General features: G+C 39.7%; 1 protein-coding gene and 1 long non-coding RNA gene across 3 annotated transcripts; one reads left to right on the forward strand and one right to left on the reverse strand.

Moving 5' to 3' along the window:
* Window positions 1–178: 178 nt before the first annotated feature.
* NDUFB4 (NADH:ubiquinone oxidoreductase subunit B4) lies at window positions 179–9,032 on the reverse strand. Of its 2 annotated transcripts, none has more exons than XM_047875823.1 (3): window positions 8,729–9,032; window positions 3,962–4,108; window positions 179–328 (listed from the first exon to the last, which is right to left on the reverse strand). In XM_047875823.1, the coding sequence occupies exons 1-3, from the start codon at window positions 8,906–8,908 to the stop codon at window positions 245–247; spliced, it is 411 nt and encodes a 136-aa protein (XP_047731779.1). In that variant the 5' UTR covers window positions 8,909–9,032; the 3' UTR covers window positions 179–244. The 2 variants fall into 2 exon arrangements, with proteins under 2 accessions (XP_047731779.1, XP_047731780.1); XM_047875824.1 differs by lacking the exon at window positions 179–328 and adding an exon at window positions 1,553–1,674 and having other exon boundaries at window positions 8,729–9,003.
* LOC125175348 (uncharacterized) lies at window positions 8,910–21,878 on the forward strand. The gene is made up of 3 exons (XR_007155759.1): window positions 8,910–9,010; window positions 10,436–10,536; window positions 21,424–21,878. It is a non-coding gene; the product is annotated as an uncharacterized LOC125175348 (long non-coding RNA).
* Window positions 21,879–22,579: the final 701 nt, after the last annotated feature.

Consider the following 22,579-nt stretch of genomic DNA (forward strand, 5'->3'; position numbering starts at 1 on the left):
AGGACTGAAACTTGTTCCACTAACCCTCCTATGCTGAGATTGGACCTAGCCACCACCCTGAATGACATGTTACAGATTAAAGTGCACCCAGATCCAAGCAGTGCATGGAGTGGATAAGGAAATCGTCTACTTCTTGTGCCTACCTCATTTCCTCTTGGCCAGTCTTTTTACTCCAATTGCTGCTGCAGCTCCTAGCTCCTGCAGGTGTGGAACTGTCAACAAGACACCTCAGCTGTGCAGCACATCACTTGCTTCCTGCCCTAGGTTTTCTTCCCCCTCCTGTGAGAAGCCTGTAAGCACCCTCAGCCATTCTGAGGCACACCCATACCTGGAAGTGAAAGGGAATTAACTGCGTGAGACAACTCTCAACCAACTCGGGGACCAGCTCATGGATACTCATTTTTCCCTTGTACACATTCTGTGTACGTTCCACAGGGCTCCTCAAGGTCCCTGGTGGAATTAAGCCTGCTACTCTGAGGCAACAGGCCAATCACACACACCTGATGGGCTGTCCTTCTACCCCTGCTTCACTCTTACCAGTCTCCTACTTGTTCTTTCACATCACTCCCTAATATAACCTGCACATAAGCTTGCCTCTCAGGTTCTGTGTTTCTGAGTACCCCAGACTCATATAAGATTCAGATGAGAAGACTTGTGAATATGCTCTTAAAGTTAAAAACAATATACTAACGTAAATCAGCCCTAAAGAGCAAGCTCTTCCTGTAACACTTTCTTACTCTGCCTTCATAGGTCCAATTGTCACCCTACTGTTTCAAGACTGAACTATAAAGCATGTAGCTTTATTTTATTGAGCAATACTATGTTATCTCATTTCTATCTTCATGACCTTATGAGGAAGTAGGCATTACTATCTCCATGCTAGAGCTGGGGTAACAGGAGGCCTTGTATTCCAACTCAACTGTTCAGCTTGAGCTAGGGTTCTGACCCCAATCTAACCTTCAAAGCCCATGTGCTAAACCATTTTACTTCTCTTCCTCAGCGTGGCCTCTACTCTGTCTTCTTACCCTACAATGGTCCCCAATATAGCCATACTCAACACACCTTGCCCTTTAATGCTTCCGTTTTGCCCCGTTAGCCCCTGTGATCTTCAGAGCCTTGATCAAATGCCATCTCCCTAGACAGAATTGTTTCTCCATGAGCTTCTATATCACTTTCCTGAATCCCTGTCATATCTTTTTTTTACCACATTGATGTTACTGTTCTGTTGCATTTACTGCTGGGGCTGGAGCCAGACACGAGTTTAGATTACTAAGTAGTACTAGATATAATGAGCTCTCAAATAACAATAATGGAATAAAACAGTTGTCAGAGTGTACTCCTTACGCACAGGGCCTAAACTTGTCTTATTGACTGTTGTCTTCTGGGACCAGAGCACAATGCCTGGCTCATAGTAGACACTCATTTGCTGAATGACTGCATGCATCAACGTGAATTTGTTTCTTCATTAAACTGTGAACTCTTACAAAGTAGGGATAATACAATGTACAGCAAATATTTGTTGAATTAAGGTAATAGGAAGAAAGAGAAACTATTTAATGATTAATAGGAGATTTATTTAAACAATAACACATAGAGTCATCATTGCCAGACTTAATATGAAATGCTAAATGTTCGATCCAATTTTCCTTCCTGGATCAGTTTTTCTTTCCTATCCTGCAGAGATAGAAAACAAACAAACAAACAAACAAATAAAACAAAAAACAAACAAAAAAAACTGCATTAGAAACAACACATTCTGACCCCTGTTCATTGAAACACTATTTACAACAGCCAAGATACAGAAACAACCTCAGTGTCCATCAATGGATGAATAAAGACATGGTATATGTATACAATGGAATACTATTCAGCCATAATAAAAAAAAAAAAGAATGAAATCTTGCAATTTCATAAGTACAAGCATATAGATACAGAGAACACACAGGTAGGTGACAGAGGCAGGAGGTGGGCAGTGGGCAAAATGGGTGAAGGGGATCAAAAGGTACAAACTTCCAATCACAAACTAAATAAGTCATGGGAATATAATGTACAGCATGGTGACTACAGTCAATAATACTATATTGAATATTTGAAAGTTGCTAAGAGAATTATTCTTAAGTCCTCATTATAAGAAAAAAGATTGTTTTTTGTAACTATGTATGGTGACAGATGTTAACTAGACTTACTCTGGTGACCATTTTGCAAAATATATAAACAAACAAAAAAGTACTAGAAAATACAAAAACAAACAAAAAAACAAAGTATTCTGGCAGAACCCACAGTACAACTCTGAAACAAGACTTAAATACTCCAAAGCTAATTCCCATCCCACATTGAATAAGGGAAGAAGTAGCAGTCTGAAGAAATAAAGGGACAATGAAAAAACATTCCTATTGAAAAACTGGGTGGCTCAGTTGGTTAAGCATTTGACTTTTGGTTTTCGCTCAGGTCATGATCTTGCAGTTTGTGAGACCAAGCCCTATGTCAGGCTCTGTACTGACAGCGCTGAGCCTGCTTGGGATTCCCTCTCCCTCTCTCTCAATAAAGTAAAAATAAACATAAAAAAAAAAAAAATAGAGGGACGCCTGGGTGGCTCAGTCCGTTAAGCGTCCGACTTCAGCTCAGGTCACGATCTCACAGCCCGTGAGTTCGAGCCCCGCGTCGGGCTCTGGGCTGATGGCTCACAGCCTGGAGCCTGCTTCTGATTCTGTGTCTCCCTCTCTGTCTGCCCCTCCCCGGTTCATGCTCTGTCTCTGTCTCAAAAATAAATAAACGTTAAAAAAAATTAAAAAAAAATAGATGGGGCACCCGCGTGGCTCAGTTGGTTAAGTATCTGACTTTGGCTCAGGTCATGATCTCACAGTTTGTGAGTTTGAGCCCCACATTGGGCTCTCTGCTCTCAGCACAGAGCCTGCTTCAGATCCTCTCCCGCTTACGTTCACACTCTCTCTCTCAAAAATAAATAAACATTAAAAAAAAAAAAAAAAGAAAAGAAAAACATCCTGTGCACATGTTGGAATCATTTTATTACCCCACTAAAAATCATATGTCAAAAGCAAAATGCAAACACCTTCTGGGTAAGTGTGGCCTACCTTTCTGTGAAGCAGTTAATTTATCAATCAAAAAAATATATATAAGGTCTAACAGGAGAGTGGACTGGCCAGTTTAAGGCAGAGCTAGATGAGTGGGTTCCAGTCTATATGGCAACATGAGGCCTCCCGGGGGGTCTAGTACTAGCTGTCAAAGATAAGCTTGGCTTTCTCTGCGATCATATGGCCTCTGATGGCAGATTCCCACCACGGGTTGCTTTTGCTTTCCTCTTGTTAGGGTATTAGGAAGTTTTAACATTAATTCACAAAAATGTGACCAACATAACTAGAATTCATACAAATAGGGAACACACTAAATGACTTATGTATTCTGCTAATATTTAACCAAATAAACATCTCTTTTAAAAACAGATGAACTAAGAAAACTAAATATAAAAATTCACAAAGATAATTTCTAAAGGTAATTCAAAATAGCAAAGTTTAACTTCTATATTAACTTTTTAAAGTTATTTCTGTATTCTCTCACTTAATATTCACAGCACAATTTCCTTACATCATCTAAAACACACCAGGAAAACTCTTTCATGAGCTCTAAGTTCAAGTCTTAGAAATTTAAACTGACCAACTTATTACTTGCTATTCTAGAGCAGCCATTAAATTAAATTTGAAAGTCTCAGAGACTATCATGAATTTTAGTAAAGTATATTTCAGTAAGAGTTGAAATGATAAAGCAATAAAACCAAACATGTAATCGAAACTTTCTCTTTTAACTCTTGCTGGAAAGGAATAAAGATAAAAGAGTAGAGGGGTTAAGATGGGAGGAAGGCTGGTGGCAGTGGACAAGAGAAAGAGCTGCAGCCAGCCCGGGGAACTAATCACACAGAAAGTAAATATCAGGCCCCAATACTTACTCTGTCAGTTTTGAAAACATAAAACCAGAAGAAGAGGGGCCCAATTCCAAATAGAGCTCCTAAGAGTGAGGTCTTGGGAGTGGGTCTGAAATTGGGATAGATATTTGCTGATCTTGCATAGGTCCAACGAATCAAGGCAGGATCTTCCTGAAATTCATGAAAACAAAAAGTTACAGGAACTTAAGCAGGACCACACAGAAACAATCTCATCAAAACTTTTGTGGGGGAGGACAGGAGATGCCTTTTGTGCTCCACCACAGCTAAGGGTAAGCCCTGAATATTCCTAAATAGCTTTGGGGAAGACCTTTCATTTCTAGTATTTGTTGAATTAACTCTCTGATGATCTTGTTCAAATCCTTCAGAATTTAAAATATTCTTATATCACCCTTCAGCTTTCTATTTATTTGAGATTTAAGAAATATAATCTTTTATTTTTTTAAATTTATTTTTGAGGGAGAGAGAGAGAAAGAGCTTGAGCCGGGAAGGGACAAAGAGAAGGGAGACACAGAATCAAAGCAGGCTCCAGGTTCCAAGCTGCCAGCACAGAGCCTGACACAGGGCTGGAACTCACAAATGGTGAGATCATGACCTGAGCCGAAGTCAGATGCTTAACCAACTGAGTCACCCAGTTGCCCCAAGAAACCTAATCTTTTTAAGCTGTCAGAGAACCCATTTTTTTCTCTTTGATCTTTTTTTTTTTTCCTTTTCTGGATTTTTTTTTTTAGCTTCATTGTCGTCCTTAAAGTGTGACCAACTGAACCACAGTATTCCCGATGAGGACTGATTTCATATGCTCTGTCATGCTTTGTACTTTGTTTCCAGGACCCTTTCTAATGCTACCCCCCACCTGCCCTGTCTTTCCAGGCTACATACAAATTGCAGGAAGATGAAGACTGAGGTAGGCTAACTCTGAACTTTAATTTCTTTAAGCTGACTTGGCAGATATTTTACAAGCAAAAATATTACATTTAACACTATTAAAATAATTTGTAGTGAGGACAAGGTTGTTAAAAAAAATAATCAGACTGTCTTGGTTTAAAAAAAGTAATTACCCATTTTAATATATTTATACTAGAACAACTATATAAGATAGCAAATCTGCCCCAAACACATAATTAAACTTAATTAGCTAAATCCCCAAATGATTTTATAAAAATTATTTGCTCCAATTAACTAATAGGCAGATTAAAAATAAGCAAATTAAATCAGCTTTAAAACTTTAATACTAAAGGAGAACATTCAAGGTCCTATACAATGCCAAGGAAGTCATGATTGGTAGAATTAAAATAGTTAAACTGGATCTTCCACAAATACATTTTTAAACCAAAATGTCTGCAGAAACAGTAAAGGTGAAGACACAAGATATACACAGGTTTAAGGGGATGTTTGAGGTCAATACCTGAAAGGATAAATACATCTATTCTTGTATCTATCCCTTCTACTATTAATGTATTTGAATGATTCTCCCATAACAGAATTCTCAATTTGCCAGTCGCGTCTCTACATATTTACCTGTCAGATCAGTCTTCCAGAAACAGATATTTTATTTCATAAAAACATCAACAGCCCCATGACCATAGTTTATTGAGCCTGGTACTGTTAAGAGAAGTTCCAAAACAATTCCATGGGAGATAGTTTTCCTTCTTTGACACCACTCTATCTCCAAAGAACTATCAGCAGCATCTGACATGGTCAACAATCCTTCACATCATTTCTTTTGGCTTTCAGGACACACACCTGCCTGGTTTTCCTCCAAACCCTGTGGCCATTACCTCTTGGTCTCTTTTGCTCTCTATGTCCTTATTTCTCTAAACGCTTAATACTGGACCTTAGACCTTACTGGTCTTTTGTTTGTTTATTTTTATTTTGGGAGAGATAGAGAGCAAGCAGGGGAGGGGCAGAGAGAGAGGGAGAGACAAAATCCCAAGCAGGCTCCACACTGTCAGTGCAGAGCCCCATTCGGGGGCCAAACTTAAGAACTGTGGGATCATGACCTGAGGTGAAGTGATGAGTCGGACACTTCACTGACTGAGCCACCCAAGCGCCCCTTTGCTCGTCTTTTCCATCTACATTCATTCCCTTGATGAGCTCCTCCTGTCACATGGTTTTAAATATCCATCTATAGGCCGATGACTCCCAAAACTTTACTTCCCCAGACCTCTACCCCGAACTCCAGACATAATATCCAACTACCTGCTCAACACTATCATGTTGTCTAACAGGCATGTCAAATGTGATGTATCCCAAACTGATTTCCCAATGTTCCACTCCATCTCCATCCCTGCTCCTCTCACATTCTTCTCTATGTTGGTAAAAAGCAACTTCATTGTTCTGATAACTTAGGTCAAAAACCTTGGAGTCATTCTTCCCTCTTCTCTCTCTTACACCTCACATCCAATCTGCTAGCAAATCTGGTTGGCTTTACTTTCAATACATACTCATAATTCACCACTTCTTACCACCTACACTGCCAAAAAACCCTGATAGATTACCTCAAAAGCCTCCTAACTAGACTCCTTGCTCTTGTCCTCCATAATGTATTTTTAAGTAAGCAACCAGAGAGAAGTTAAAGTATAAGGGCAGATTACTCACTCAGTAAAAGTCCTTCTTGGTGTGATCTAGTTCCAAGTACCTTTCTGACCTCATCTCTTCCTACTTTGCTTCCACCTTTCTCCACTTTAGTCACAATGGTCTCTTCAGTATTTTTGAAACTAACCAGGCACACTCCTAAGGACCTCAACACCTGTTCCCTCTACCTAAAATGCTACTTTCCCTGAGAGCTGTGTGGCTATCTCCCTCACCTCACTTCTTTCATGTCACCTTCCACGGAAGGCCTTCCCTAGGGATACCTAACATTTCAGCTGCTGTCCCTCCCTACTATATACACACATTCCAAATTCCCTTCCTTGCTTTATTTTTCTTATCATTTATCACTAACATGCTAAATGATTTACTTTTTTAAGTTTATGTATTTATTTTGGGAGAGAGAGAGACAAAGAGCAAGCAGGAGAGGGGCAGTCGGAGGGAGAGACAGAATCCCAAGCAGGCTCCACACTGTCAGCGCAGAACCTGATGTGGAGCTAGAACTCACAAACCATGAGATCATGACGTGAACCCAGGTCAAAAGTCGGACACTTAACTGACTGAGCTACCCAGGCGCCCCTAAATTATTTAGTTTTTAAATCTGTTTATTACTTGTCTGCCCCACTGGAAAGAAAGCTCTATGAGGACAGGAATCTACACTGTCACCTCAGCATCTAACACAGGGCCTAGCCTATTACAGCAATTATTTGTTCATTGAATCAATCATTCTTAAAGATTAGGCAAGGAATTTCCATGCATTGATCACTAAATGATTAAGTGCCAGGCACTCATTTATTTAATTAACAGAACAACCAATGAGGCAGGTATTACTGTCTCTTTTATATGACAAAATTGAAACTGTCCTAGGGCACAGAACTGGAAAAAAGAATCTGGGGTTTAAACTTCACCTATCTGGCACATCAAACCCACCTGTGTATGTAAATAACAAATGTCTCTCTTCACACCTTCTCAAGTAAACACCTTCTTCTCCAGTTCTAACTAGAATTGGTACAGCCAACTGGTTAAGCAGATGTTTTGGGTTACAAAGATCAAGGTTTAAATTCTGCTCTATCACTTGCTAAGGGAGTATCACTCTATGACCTACTTGTCCTTCCCATGTTGTCTTCCAATCTGTAAAATCGGGTTAATAACAGGGACTAATTCTGAATACTTGTGACATTTGAATATTCGGAAAGGGTTTAGATAGTGCCTGCACAATTTAAATTTCCTTCAATTCTCATAACTTCCAAAAAGTCCTACAGAACACCAATGCAACTGTTGGGAAAAGTGGTTTTTTTTTTTTTGTTTTGTTTTGGGTTTTTTTTGCTTTGTTTTTAGTATATTTGACATCATATTTAAACAGCTCTTGGACAGAAAATTATCAAAAAGTGCACTCATTAAATAATAGCTATCAGTCTACTGGTTATATATTAAGTGCCTGGAATGTTATACAAACTATTTCATTAAACCTCACAATGGCTTTATAAAGAGTATACTACCATTCCCACATAAGATCAGAAAATTAACGTTTGGAGAGAGTAGGCAAATTGCCTAAGGTCACATAGTTTGCCAACTTGTGCTGCCTTGGCATATGAATCCAAAGACCACAGCCTCAATAGCTGCAGTTTTGGGGTCTTTAAAATATATAAATTGGAAAATCACTATATTCCCATCAGGAGAGAGCAGTATTGATATGAACTGTGAACTGAATGGTGAAAAACTGCTTTAAAAAAAAAAAAAAATAACACACACAACACATTTTCTGAGCACTCATTACATTCATTACAGCCCGGTCACTGTGTTGGCTGGTGATGTGCCTGGTCTCATTTAATCCTCGTCACAGCCTCATAAAGTAGGAAGTGCTGTATTAATCCCATTTTCCTGACAGGAAAACCGAGACTAAGCAGCAGAGTTGTGTCACTTTAGTGAGCAAGCCAGGATTCAAACCCAGCCCGGTGTGAACTGAGAACCGTCCTGTAGACCACCAAGCTCTCCGCCCAAGGTCAAAGGGCTAGTGGGTTGGCCTGCTCTCTGAGCCTGGAAAAGGGCCAATGTCTAAGATACGGATTGGAACGGTGGCCGCCCCGCTGCGGGGTCTCCCTTGGCCGGTCTGGGCTGCCCGGTCGGAGGGGACAGCCCGGACTCTATGGCCCTTGATTCCCGCCCGGCCGGCCCCCGACTCACGATGAGCCCTCGGCGGCTGGGGTCGTTGTACTGAAGCAGGTACTCCCGTTTAAGTCGGGATCTTATGGCCAACCGCTCGGCTTGCGCCTTCCGGGCTTCTGGAGATATGTCGTATTCGGCTGGGTCGAGGGTGGAGGGTAGAGTGGCCAGGCGCGAAGGCTGGTACTTGGGAAACGACATCTTGGCAGTCCGGCACAGAAGCGCGCCTGCGCGACTCCGAGGCCCTCCCCCACTTTATTCTGACCTTCATCCAGCGGGAGTGCGCTTGCGCGTCAGCTGAAGGTAGGCGAGAGAGCGAGACAAAGAACTCAACTTCTTTCCGCAACCTTCCTCGCGGTCCTGGGGCCCGAATAGCGATCTGCGCATGCACAGTGTGCTCTTTTCGCCCACCCCCGCTTCCTCCTTCTACCTACCCACAATCTGTTGCTCGTTGCCTGCTGTTTCCTAGCAGCCTTTCTTAAAGCAGAGCTTTTTATGAGAAGTTGAACTGTGTGAGACTGGCAGACACGGGAAACGGGACTGGCTCTAGTAGAGTCCTATTTCACTGTGGGTCCCTCCAAGGTGTGTGACTTTGAACAAGTCACTTAACGTCTGTGAGTTTTCCTCCTGCTCATCCTGTATAATGACCCCTATGCCGTTTACCTAACAAACCTTTTGTGAGGATTACATAAGATAATGGAGAGGTGCCAAAGTGCTTTGCAAAGCACAATGTCCTCTGCCAAAAAAAGAGAATAAGCTTTTCTGTACGTTACCACATTAGATCCGTACAACGTAAGAAAAGGTGTGTTTTTCTTAGGCACGAAACAATGTTGAATAGGAGAATGATGTTAGAAATGTTGCCTGCCTGACTAGTAAGTCGTTAAAAAATGAAATATTGAATAAAGCGCGTGAAGAAACAGTATCTTGATTAAAATACCCCTTACCTAAAATCCTTAGCACTCTTCAGGTGCTAAGAATGAAAAATACCTTCAAGATACGAAAATATGCATAGAGGCATTGTGTCTTAATGTGAAAGATGATTCAGGGAGAAAAAAAAAAGTAACCCAAGGGAAACCTCCATCCCTACTGTCTTTCCCCTTTCCCCACTATCACCAAGGGGAAAACGCAACTTCAAGTTGCACAGCAGGGTCTTTGGGTACCAGTCAGGTACTCCTCAGGGGAAAGCATGTAAACAATATTTCCATAACTCAGACAAGGAAAGCTGGATCAAAAGAGAGCTTCACCTTGGATGAAATGTCTGAAGACATATAGGTATGTTGGGAAATGGTTGCTAGGCAGAGAAGGGACCTAGAAAGTGTTGGCATTTGAAGTGATGAGCAGCACTGCTGTCACATTTATTCAACATTTTAATATTGTTTTAAAACATTTATTAAGCACCCACTGCGTGAAGCATACTGCACACTAGTGAGTCTTAGTCAATCTTCCAGGCTCAGTGGGGGAAATGCAGAAGAAATGAAGGACGTGGTGTTGTCTTTGAGGAGCTGACAATCAGGCCATACAGAAAGAGAAGACAGAATATGATAATATTTGCAAAGCAGTTTAATGTCCAAATGAATTTAGAGCAAAATAGGCTCATGAGAATGCAGGCTGAGGAAATGTAGAAAAAAGAAATTTGAAACAAATCGCTTACACTCAATTTTAAAGGAATGAGAATAAAAGGAGTTCTGAGGTTTTTTTTTCAAAGGTGTTTCAAAATTTTGTTTATAGATTAGACACTGATATGGGAAAAAGGCACGCAAAAGGATAAAAGAAAGAAGAAAGGAGTACAAAGACTACAGATGGCAACATTTTAAAAAGACTTCATAAAGGTAAGAGAGAGGGAAAGAGAGAGAAAGACAGAATAAACTTCATCATTTCCCTTTGGATTAGTTAAGGTGTTTGTTTCTACATTTGCTTGGTTATCAAAAGGATCCCTTTAGATGATTGTCAAAAAGATGAAGTCCTAAGTTCTCTTCTGCTCTTGAAGATTCAGAACTGATCTGGCAGGGGAACCCATGTGTCTGTACTTTGTATAGTTTCTTGAGGGGATTCTTATACCATTTTATGTTTGGAAAACAGAGATGAGTACAAGAGGTCTTCCTTTCCCTCTTCTTTTTCCAGGAAAGGTCCTCCCAAAGTGAATCTATTTAACGTGAAGACCTGGATTCTATAATGAAAAAAAAGACTTGATTGAGCCTTTATCTTGAAATAATGCAATCAAAAAATTATGAAAATGAATATATCTTATATTTAACATTTAAGGTCACAATTACAACTGTGTGCTAATTCTGATAAATCAAGTGTTAATTTGTGGGCACAGTTATTTTTATTTTATTTTATTTTATTATTTTTTAAAAAAAATTTTTAATGTTTATTTTTGAGAGAGACAGAGACAGAGCATGGACAGAGGAGGGGCAGAGAGAGAGGGAAACACAGAATATAAAGCAGGCTCCAGGCTCTGAGTCGTCAGCACAGAGCCCAATGTGGGGCTTGAACTCACAAGAGCCGTGAGATCCTGACCTAGGCCAAAGTTGGATGCTTAACCTGACTCAGCCACCCAGGCGCCCCCACAGTTATTTTTATATAGCTCATTATCCTTCACTTTGCATTTGATTTTTGCAGAGGCTCATATTTGTAGAAATGTTGGAGGCCTTTATCCAGTTTTCCCAAGGTCCTCTCTTAATTCTTTGAAACTAAATTACTTCCTTTTGAAGCATTGATGTCATCATTTTTCTTACTGATTTTTTCTTTTTCCCCTTTGTTATCTAGTACAACGCTCTGAGATCCTCCTTTATTAGTGACTTTGCAGGCTGCTGCAAACATCACTTTTATGAATTTTGTGAAAGTGCACATCTTTTGCAAGATTTGCAGTAGATTTCTATTATTTTTGAGGATTGGATATTTCCAAGTGGATGGCTAAGACTTTGATAGGAGTGGATGTAGGCACTAGGGTTAGCAGATGGAACAATGCAAGTGAGGAACAATTTCACAAGTAACCACTTCACCAATGAATATTTCATATTTTGAAGACTTTTACTTTTCCTAATAGAATTTATCAGAACTTATTGGGACATGGATTACAAGGACTAAGTATGTGAAACTGTATTTGGCTGGAAGAGGGGGGATGGAGTGGTAAAGTGGAGAAGGAGAGAAATACAAATATGCAGGGATAGTCAAGTATGACTGGGACAGGATTTCAGGGAACAGAAGATGGACAAGTGAATACAGAAACTGTAAGAAGCAGATAAGTTCCAGTTGCAGCAATATGAAGAGCATTCCTTCTCTTAATTGGCTAGGATCATAGGTAAATTTGTGAATAAATTCCCAACTTTGAGTCAGGAATAAACCCAATGCCCGGAGATTTAAGTAATCAGTGATTGTCAGCAGCTGACATTTAGTGAGCATTTTCCTTTATTATTGTTTTCAAAAATCTTGTCCTGACGTTGAATATCAGCAAGTGATGTACTGTCAAACTAGTACAGGGTCCCCTCCTTACATGATCTTCTCCAGAACCCTGGGAAGGGCCCTAGAAATGTGTTCACATGGCCATTCTGTTTCTGTAAAATTAGACGAAGTAAGATATTTAAATCTCAGTTGCCTAAGACTGCTGTGTCTCTCCTGACTTCTATTACATTTTCCCTCCTGGTGGGTGGTATCGCAGTGATCTGAGGCATTTGGGGGATCTGACAAATGAAAATTTGAATTTAGTGGGACATATTTATTTGATTCACATCAATTTCAAGTGGAGTTTAATTATTGCTAGGCATCCAGGCGTAGGAACGGCTTCCAGGGATATCATTAACACCCAGTGTGACGGGGAGATGCAGGATCAAAGTTTGTGTTGTGATATGAACTTGTCCTGTGAATCCTGGCCCTGGAAATATAGGGGTAGAGGAGGAGAAATGAGGTTTGAAATATACAGAACCAGAAGCTAACCTGTGGGAAATTCTCCTAGTTATCATTGGCATTTTCCTTTAAAAAGCACCCCCCTCCAAAATTATATAAGCTTCACATCCCATCAAATCCTGATCTTCCTGTTTATCCGTCTTGTTAAGGCTGCAAGGAAGAGATACAAAGTGCTATGTGAATTAATTTAATTGCAAGGAGACCTAAGAATATGGGGTAGAAGGGAAAGTTATCTCTCATTTGGTTATGTAGCCACCCTGGGAATTTATCTTCCAAAATTGAAATGAACAACAGTTCAAAGAGAGAATAAGAACAATACTTTAGAGCTTCAGTGTCCCATCTTAGCTCAAGTAAACCACTTTCTTTTGTTTAACTAGCATCTACTCTTCCTCCAAAAGAGGATATTATTGAATCAGTTTGACACTATTCAATCTAGATTGCCTCAAAGTACCACCTGGGAGGTTGGCTCTCACTGTATCCAACTTATCTGCAGCTCTGTTGATTTGGGCACTGTCGAAGTCAGTCATGAATAAGATTACACTACTGGTTTTACTCAACAGATGCACTTAAGTCACAGAAATTTATCTTGTTTAGAGAAGACCCACGTAGAACTACTTGCTTCAGAAGTGGTGGTATATCCAGCAGACACTTTAAGACTACACAGCCTGTCCATTACAAACATACATTACTTTCTACTTGTTTCTACTATAGCTTTATAGTAAGTCTTGGTATTTCAGGAGGCAAATCTCTCCGTTTTATTATAGTTCGAAATTGTGTTAGCTACTTTTGTTCCTCTTCTTTTCCAGATGAATTTAGTATTAAGATGTTAAATTCCGTGAAAAAAAAATCCATTGGGATTTTGATTGGAACTGCACTAAATGTATACCTTAATTTGAGGAGAACAGACATTCTTCTCATATTGCATCTTCTCATCTGTAATCTATTAGTCAGGTCCTTTATTCCCTTCAATCATGTTTTGTAACTTTCTCCGTGAGGAATTGTTGCCTCCTCTAGTAGATTAATTCTGCTACATTATAGATTTCATTGCTATTGTTAATTGTTTCTCTTCCTATTACATTTTCTAAATGACTGTTGCTGGTGTATTATAATATTATTGATTTTTGTATACTGATTTTGGAACCAGTATCCTTGTTGAACTCTTTATCACTTCTGTTGGCTTTTCTATTCCTTCCTTTGGATTGTTCTATGTAGTTAGCCATACCTTGAGAAAAGCAGTCTTGCCTTTTCTCTTACAAGTCTCATACTTGGTTTTCTCTCTCTCTCACTCTCTCTCTCTCTCTCTCTCTCTCTCTCTCTCTCTCATTGCATTAGCTAGGACCTATAGTACAATGTTTTATGAGAGCAGAAACTGAGAGTCTCCTATATTGTTCCCAGCTTTTTTTTTTTTTTTAATTTTTTTTTCAACGTTTATTTATTTTTGGGACAGAGAGAGACAGAGCATGAACGGGGGGGGGGCAGAGAGAGAGGGAGACACAGAATCGGAAACAGGCTCCAGGCTGTGAGCCATCAGCCCAGAGCCCGACGCGGGGCTCGAACTCACAGACCAAGAGATCGTGACCTGGCTGAAGTCGGATGCCTAACCGACTGCGCCACCCAGGCGCCCCTGTTCCCAGCTTTAATAGGAAATCTGTTCACCATTAAATGTTTGCTGTAGGGTTTGGTAGAAGCCCTTTATCAGGTTGAGAAAATTCTGTTATATTCTTTCCCAAACGTTTTTTAATCATGAATGAGTGATAATTGATCAAATATATTTCTACATTTTTGTTATATAGTCATATGGTTTGTCTGTTAATCTGTTAAAAACAGAGAAATTTAGTAGGTTTTTTTATTTCAAGTTTTTATTTAAATTCTAGTTAGTTAACATATATAGCAAAATTGGTTTCATGTGTAGGATTTAGTGATTCATCACTGACATATAACACCCAGTGCTCATCACCAGTGCCCTCCTTAATACCCATCACCCATTTAGCCCACGCCCCACCCACCTCCCCTCCATCAACCCTCAGTTTGTTCTCTATAGTTAAGAGTCTTTATGGTTTGCTTTCCTCTCTTTTTTTCCCCTTCCCCTATGTTTATCTGCTTTGTTTCTTTTTTTTTTTTAAGTTAATTTATTTATTTTGAGAGAGAGAAAGCATGAATGAGTGGTGGAGGGGCAAAGAGAGAGGGAGAGAGAGAATCCCAAGCAAGCTCCACACTGTCAGCACAGAGCCAGATAAGAGACTCAGTCTCATGAACCATGAGGTCATGACCTGAGCCAAAATCAAGAGTCAGATGCTTAACCATCTGAGCTACTCAGGCACTCCTCATCTGTTTTGTTTCTTAAATTCCACATATGAGTGAAATCATATGGTATCTTTCTCTGACTGACATATTTTGTTTAGCATAGTATACTCTAGCTCCATCCACATCATTGCAAAGGGCAAGATTTCATTCTTTTTGATTGCTGAGTGATATATCCGCTCATCAGTTGATGGACATTTGGGCTCTTTTCACAATTTGGCTATTGTTGATAGTGTTGCTGTAAACATCAGGGTGTATGTGCCCCTTCAAATCAGCATTTTTGTATCCTTTGGATAAATACCTAGAAGTGCAGTTGCTGGATCTTAGGGTAGTTCCATTTTTAACTTTTTGAGGAACCTCCATACTGTTTTCCAGAGTGGGTGCATCAATTTGCATTCCCACGAACAGTGTAAGAGGGTTCCCCTTTCTCCGCATCCTTGCCAACATCTGTTGTTTCCTGTGTTAATTTTAGCCATTCTGACAGGTGTGAGGTGGTCTTGTCATGGTTTTGATTTGTATTTTCCTGATGATGAGTGATGTTAAGCATCTTTTCATGTGTCTGTTAGCCAGTAGGTTGTTCTGATGTGGAATATTTTGCATTCTGAAATTAACTATTTCATGGCCATGATATGTTTTTTAATGTAGTGATTAAATAATTAAACTGAATTAAATTTATTAGCATTTTATTTAGGATCTTACCATTTATGTTCATTGATGAATTGGCTGTATAATTTTCTTTTTCCTATTTTGTTCTTGTCCAGTTTTGGTAATTTATTTACATGAAAAGAAGTGGATAGATTAATAGACTTCCTTTTTTTTTTTTTTATTCTCCAAAATGGTTTAAGACAGGAACTGTATTCCTTGAAGACTTTGTAAATTATCTTTTTAAAACTGTCAACTGCCTGGGTCTTCCCTTTTTATTTTCAGGAGAGACTTTTGGCTATCAATTCAATTTCTTTAATGATGGGGGTTTTTTTCAGGTTTTCTATCTCCTTTGGAATGAAGTTTGGTAATTTAAATTTTCTCAAATGTCTGTTTATTGCTTTTAATGTTTTTTTTTTTTATTTTGAGAGGGGAGAGAGAGAGGGCATGTGTGAGCCAGGGAGAGGCAGAGAGAGGGCGAGAGAAAGAATCCCAAGCAGGCTCCACATTGTCAGTACAGAGGGCTCTATCTATCCCACGAACCGAACCATGAGTTCATGACCTGAGCTGAAATCAAGAATCAGATGCTTCATTGACTGAGCCACCCAGATGCCCCTTAAATATTTTGTTTTAAACTTAATTGTTATAGAGTTTCTAATCACATGATTTTTTCAGTCTCCACTGTTTTTATAATTATGATCCTCATTTTGCCATTGTTTGTTTTCGTGTCCTCGATAATCCCCATCCCCTATTTCTCCTATCCCTCCACCTGTCTCCCCTCTGGTAACTATCAGTTTGTTCTCTACAGTTAAGAGGGTTTTTCTTGGTTTGCTTTTGTCTCCCTTTTTCCTTTGCTCCTTTTGTTTCTTAAATTCCACATATGAATGAGATCATATGGTATTTGTCTTTCTCTGACTGACTTATTTTGCTCAGCACTATTTATCCATTTCTTATTTATCTTATTTATCCATTCATCTTATGGATCTTATCCATCTTATTTATCCATTCATCTAAGGAAGGACACTTGGGCTGCATCCATAGTTTGGCTATTGTAGATAATGCTGCTATAAACATAAGGGTGCATGTATTCCTTTGAATTAATGTTTTTAATTTTGGGGGTAAGTACCCAGTAGTGCAATTCCTAGATCTTAGGGTAGTTCTAATCTTAATTTTTTGAGGAACCTCCATACAGTTTTCCACAATGGCTGCACCAATACTGTTTATTTATTGCTTCTTTTTTTTCTTCATCCATCTTGCTAGAAGTTTGTCTTCTTTGTCTTTACAGAGACCCCATTAAAAAAATTTTTTTTAATGTTTATTTATTTTTGAGAGAGAGAGAGAGACATGCAGACAGACAGAGCATGCGAGCCAGAGAGGCAGAGAGAGAGGGAGACCTAGAATCTGAAGCAGGCTCCAGGCTCTGGATGTCAGCACAGAGGCCGACACGAGGCTTGAACCCATGAACTGTGATATCATGACCTGAGCCAAAATCGGTCACTTAACCAACTGAACTACCAAGGTGCCCCCAGAGAACCCATTTTTTATTTTGTCATCCCTAATCAATTTTTCCTCTTATACTTATTTCTTTTATTTTTCTTGAGATTACTGTAATATTCTATTTCTGGTTTCTTCAGCAGAATACTTACCTCATTCATTTTTAATATTATGTTTTATAATTTTTTATGCATATAATTCTATAAATTTAATTTTAGGTATATAGTCATATGGTTTTTTTTTTTCAACGTTTATTTATTTTTGGGACAGAGAGAGACAGAGCATGAACGGGGGAGGGGCAGAGAGAGAGGGAGACACAGAATCGGAAACAGGCTCCAGGCTCTGAGCCATCAGCCCAGAGCCTGACACGGGGCTCGAACTCACCGACCGCGAGATCGTGACCTGGCTGAAGTCGGACGCTTAACCGACTGCGCCACCCAGGCGCCCCAGTCATATGTTTTTTTAGTACTTTCATTTTCATGTAATTCTGAGTATTTCATAATTTCTATTATGCATTTTCCTTAACTGATAAGTTATTTAGAAATACGTTTTTCAGTTTCTGAAGTTTTTTTTGTTTCGTCAATTTTTTTACTGTTAATTTCTTGTTTAATTGTATTACTGTATAATATTAGTCCTTTGAAATTTATTGAGACTTTCTTTGGGCTTCCTATATGGTCAGTTTTTGTTAGATTGTTTTTTTTAACAAACCATTTTTTGAAATTTAACATACATATGGAAAGAAAAATGTACAAATCATACATATGCTGTTCAATGAGTTATTACAAAGTGAACAAAGCCTTCTAATCATACATAGTCATTTTTATTATGGTTCCATGTAAGCTTACAAAGAATGTATACTTTGTAAGTCATTGAGTGCAAGGTTAGATCAAGTTTTTTAATTAGGTGGTTTAGGTGTCTTATATCTTTCTTTATTCGCCTATCTCTCCTTGCTCTATTTCCAATATAGAAGTGCATATAATTTCCCAGTGCTATTGTGGTTTGTCCATTTCTCCTTGAGAAGATTAGAATACACAGGGTGAATTGAAGGTGATATGGAAACATTTTAATGCACATGCATCTCTGGATTATTTTTACCAAAAGACAAAGAAACTCATACATAATGGTTCGCTCATTCCATCCATTTAGTGTGCTGTATACAAACCAACCAGGAAAAGAAGATTTCTGCTTAAAATATACAGAACACTTAGAAACACATCTGTCATGTAGACATATCCAAAAGCTCATGAATATTACATTTTGCATTTCTCTCCTTCAGAGACAGTCTTTTCATCCTAGTCTTAGCATATATCTGTTCTTATTACTAAAGTCACTTACATAAGGACATATTTGTACTTGAAAGGAACAATAAGTTGCCTACAGAGTATAAGGTGACATTTTCTTACAGCTTGTCAATTTAACATAAAAGAGGGTTGATCTGCTTAGCTGAGGCTATGTCATGCTTTTTTCTATGGTATAAAATGCTGCCCTATCATCATCTTTTGCTTGGGGAGAGCAATAGCCTCCTAGTTGGCTTTCTTACCTACATCCACCCTTACCATACTCCTATCTCTTATCCAAACACAGCTAGGGTGACCTTTTAAAATACACATTATCCTAGCACCCCTGTTTAAACTCTTACATGACTTCAAGACTCGCTAAAGTCTGCTTCCTGCCTCTTCAGCTGTGCTTGGCTGTATGCTCCTCATCACTGTCTGTGCTCCAGCCACACTGGCCTCTCCTCAGTTCCTTCCTTCCCCAGGGCCTTTGCACTTACTCTTCACTCTGCCTCAAATATTACACACCATACTCTGATTCATCCTGCAGAACCCACTCAGTTCTATCACCCCTTGGCTAACCAACAAGGTAAAATCGCTCTACAAGCTTTTGTAGCATTGTAGACCTCTCCTTTACAACACTAATTACAATCCTAATTTTACATTTTTTATTATTTAATTAATCCCTGCCTCACCTCCCATTAGAATGCAGGCTCTTTGAAGACAAGGCCACAGCAGGCTGGACTCACCCTGCATCCCAACACTAGCACAGTGTCTGGCCCATCACAGCAGTGGTAATGGGCTAAATGACCAGTTCCTTTCTTCATTTCAAAGTGAATATATTAACCAAATATACCTTCACCCCTCTTGCTGCCTCTGTTTTCATCCCTTGCTTACTTCTAGTAATACTCCATACTCACCACTCCTCCCCTCTTCACTCCCCACCCCCACTGTGAATTAAAAATTCAATTCCAAAAGCATTATCAGTAATACAGCTTTTTACTGAAGATTTTGTGTAGTTACAGAGGAGGGAGTACATTACAAAGTAAAATGCCATAACAAAGCCCTTTAACATCTCTGCTTCCCCCCAGCCTTGTCTCTACAGCAGCTGGAGCTGTCTTATCCCTCTTCTTCCCCCTCCCCCCACTGCAGGTGTGCTCTCAGAACCCCTCCAGCCAAACTGCCTCCTCCTCCACCTGCTTCCAAATGTATATTCAGCAAAACAAAAGTGCAGCCATCCGCCACGCCATGACTCCTGGCTCCTTAGTTCATAGGGCCACTTGCATTTATAAAAGTTTGGAACAAAAAGTGTTGACTTTTTGTTCATCTTTTCCTTTGCTTGCTGATAGTCTTTCCTCCATCAAGGCCATCCATGCCCTGCCTGCTTTCTATGGCTGACTGAAATCTTACATCCATCAAGGTCCAGTTCAAACGCCCCACCTTCTAGAAACCTTTCCATAAGACCCTTAAGTTGAGGTAATTTTTTCTCTTCCCTAAAAATGCACACCACTTCTTTTATTCTTATTGGTATTACAAGCTATGTTAGGATTGTCTTTTTCTCCCTCTCCTTTAAGAGCAAGTTCTGTTTCTTACTCTACAAGGTCTGAAGGGTCTGGCTCAGGACTCTCTGCACTGCAGGCTGCAGTGTTGGTAGAATTACAACAAAACATTCTGTATTTCTTTTCGTAGATTTTGGTAAAAGCCTCTTCAAGAAAGCTACTGATACCCAATATTTCAATTTCAGAGTCAGCTAGCAGAAACTACTCCTTCCCCGAAGAAACTCTGTACCTATTGTGGGTGGGAATAGTATAGCTTCTGGTTTAACAAGTTTGGAGAGAAGGTCTCTATCCAGGTAAAAGATAGTGTTGACATCTTTGCCTGGATTGACTCTGGCTTTCTAAAATGCAGCAACAGTCTGGCCCCTGAAAGACAATCAGGGCTTCTGAGACATTTAGAGTCTAACTCATGTGACTTTTTTAAAATGTCAAGGAGATGGCTAAGTAAAAATGTTGTCATATGAATTTAAGCTCTTGAGGTCTAGAGAGGGACTTACTGCTAGCAGTCTGTGTTCTGTTATCATAATTGTGATCTTCGGCTGAGCAGATCTCTCACTTGGTACCTTGACCAAGCAGAGAAGGTAGAGCCCAGCGATGAGGTTTGTTTCATGTATATGTGACTGACTGAGGACAGCTAAAATGCACCTTACCATCACTTGCTCAGATTTCCTATCAAATTATGTTATCTTCTCAACATGAAACTGTAAATATCTCTAAATTCTTTCATTCCTATAAGCATCTTCCTTACTCTGGAAGTGACATCATCCCATTTTTAAAATGTTGGGGTAGGTTTTGTTTCTTTTATTATGGAAATTTTCAATGTACACAAAGTAGAGGAAATGATACAATAAGCCTCTTAGACTCATCCTGAGCTTTTACATTTGGAAATATTTTGTCAATGTCATTTTATCTATCCCCCCTACATATACATTTCACTTTTCTTTTTGCTGGATTGTTTTAAAGAAACCCCTGACTCTTTCATTTTACCCATAAATACTTTAGGATGTATTTCTAACAATTAAGGAGGGTTTTTTTCCTACATAACCACAATGCTATTATCACATGTAACAAAATTATCAATAATCTCAGGAGCATTTTAAAAATAGGATTCTGGAAAAAGCAAGCCAAAGGAATGAGTAATATAGAATTTCAAGCACTATGGTAAGCAGTTTGGGAAGATGCTTTTAGCAAAGAGGGTACTTTCACTCTTGCAAATGACATCACAGAGCCAGATGCCACTTTCTCCTACATATCCATAATTGGATTTACTTTCTTACCCCCAAATATATTCCCTGGTTCAGTTCAAGGCATCAGCAACCACCCAGGAGCTCAAGCTCCAGAAACAGGGTCCTTGTAGAGTTTCCCCCTGCCCCCACCCCTTTAGCACTCCCTTTAACCAGTTTTGAAGAGCTAAAACTCAGGGTGAATATTGCTCATATCCATCCCCTCCTTTGCATTCCCACTGCCGCTCCTTTTGTCTGGGCCCCTGCTATCTATCTCTACATTGAGGTTATTGAAAGATTTTGATTTGTGTTCCTCCCAGAAACAGAGCCTGAGACAAGGATTTGAGTATAAATAATTTATTGGAGAGGTGATCCCAGGAGACCTGGAAGCTGAGCTGGGGAATGAGACAGGGACGTGAAAGAAGCCAATACAGGATGTGTTAACAAGCACTGAAGGACACTGGAGCTCCATCCCACTGGACAAGTCTGGGAGACAGTACAGAATACCCCTCAGCATTATCCCAACCAACAGGCAAGGGAGCTGGGCTCTTATTTATCCATCAGGTCTCCACCTGTCATTGCCTTATGGCTGCTTTCAAGGGCAAGAAGTCCCCAGCACTTCTAGCCTGCACTGTGCATGGCCTAAGCCTACTACCAGCCAGAACACAGAGGGTCATGGGCCTTCAATGTATAACAGTAATGCTAAGGGGACAAGGGCAGGGCACTGAGAGCACTACATTGCCTCCCTTCTCACTCTCTCCTTCACAGAGGCAGGAATAACTTTCTAAAGTGAAAATCTGATTCAGGTACTTCCCTATTCAATAAAAAGGGTATGTGGATAATGCTGCAGACCAGTATTGCTTATTTCCCCTTACGGAGGTGACGGCCTTGAGTGGTGCTGAACCATATGACCCTGAGTGCCTTTGGCATACCTGTTGCAGGTGGCCAAAGTCTGGGTTGGACTTTGAGGAACTACTTGTGAGTTCAATGAATACATAGCTTTATTCATATGTTTATAGTTAAAACCTTGTTTACTTACAGAACAGGTTGGGAGGGGAAGTGACAAATGATTGCCCCTGGTTTGGATTCCACTGGTGCAGACCTTTACCTCTGAATAGTTATATATAACCCTTCCCAGACAGCAGAGTGCCTCTCTCTCCACTGGTGCACCAAAATTATTGTGGCAATACTTTGTTCTTTATGCAGTCACATTATCTGGGAATCTCAATGTGATTTACAAGCTTACATAACTTCCCAAATGAGTCAGCATGCTCATCAAGAAGGCAGCATGGTGCAGTGGAAAGAACATGGCATTTGGTGCCAGATAGAAAGTTCAATACCTGCATCTGTCACTTACTAACTGTGTGTTAGACAAGTTATCCTACCTCTCCAAGCCTCAGTTTCTTCCGATAACGAATGCAGATGGGAATACCTACCTAAGAGGGTTATTATAAGGATTAAATGAGGTAAAGAACG

Source organism: Prionailurus viverrinus, chromosome C2, assembly GCF_022837055.1.
Source record: "Prionailurus viverrinus isolate Anna chromosome C2, UM_Priviv_1.0, whole genome shotgun sequence".
Lineage (NCBI taxonomy): Eukaryota > Metazoa > Chordata > Mammalia > Carnivora > Felidae > Prionailurus > Prionailurus viverrinus.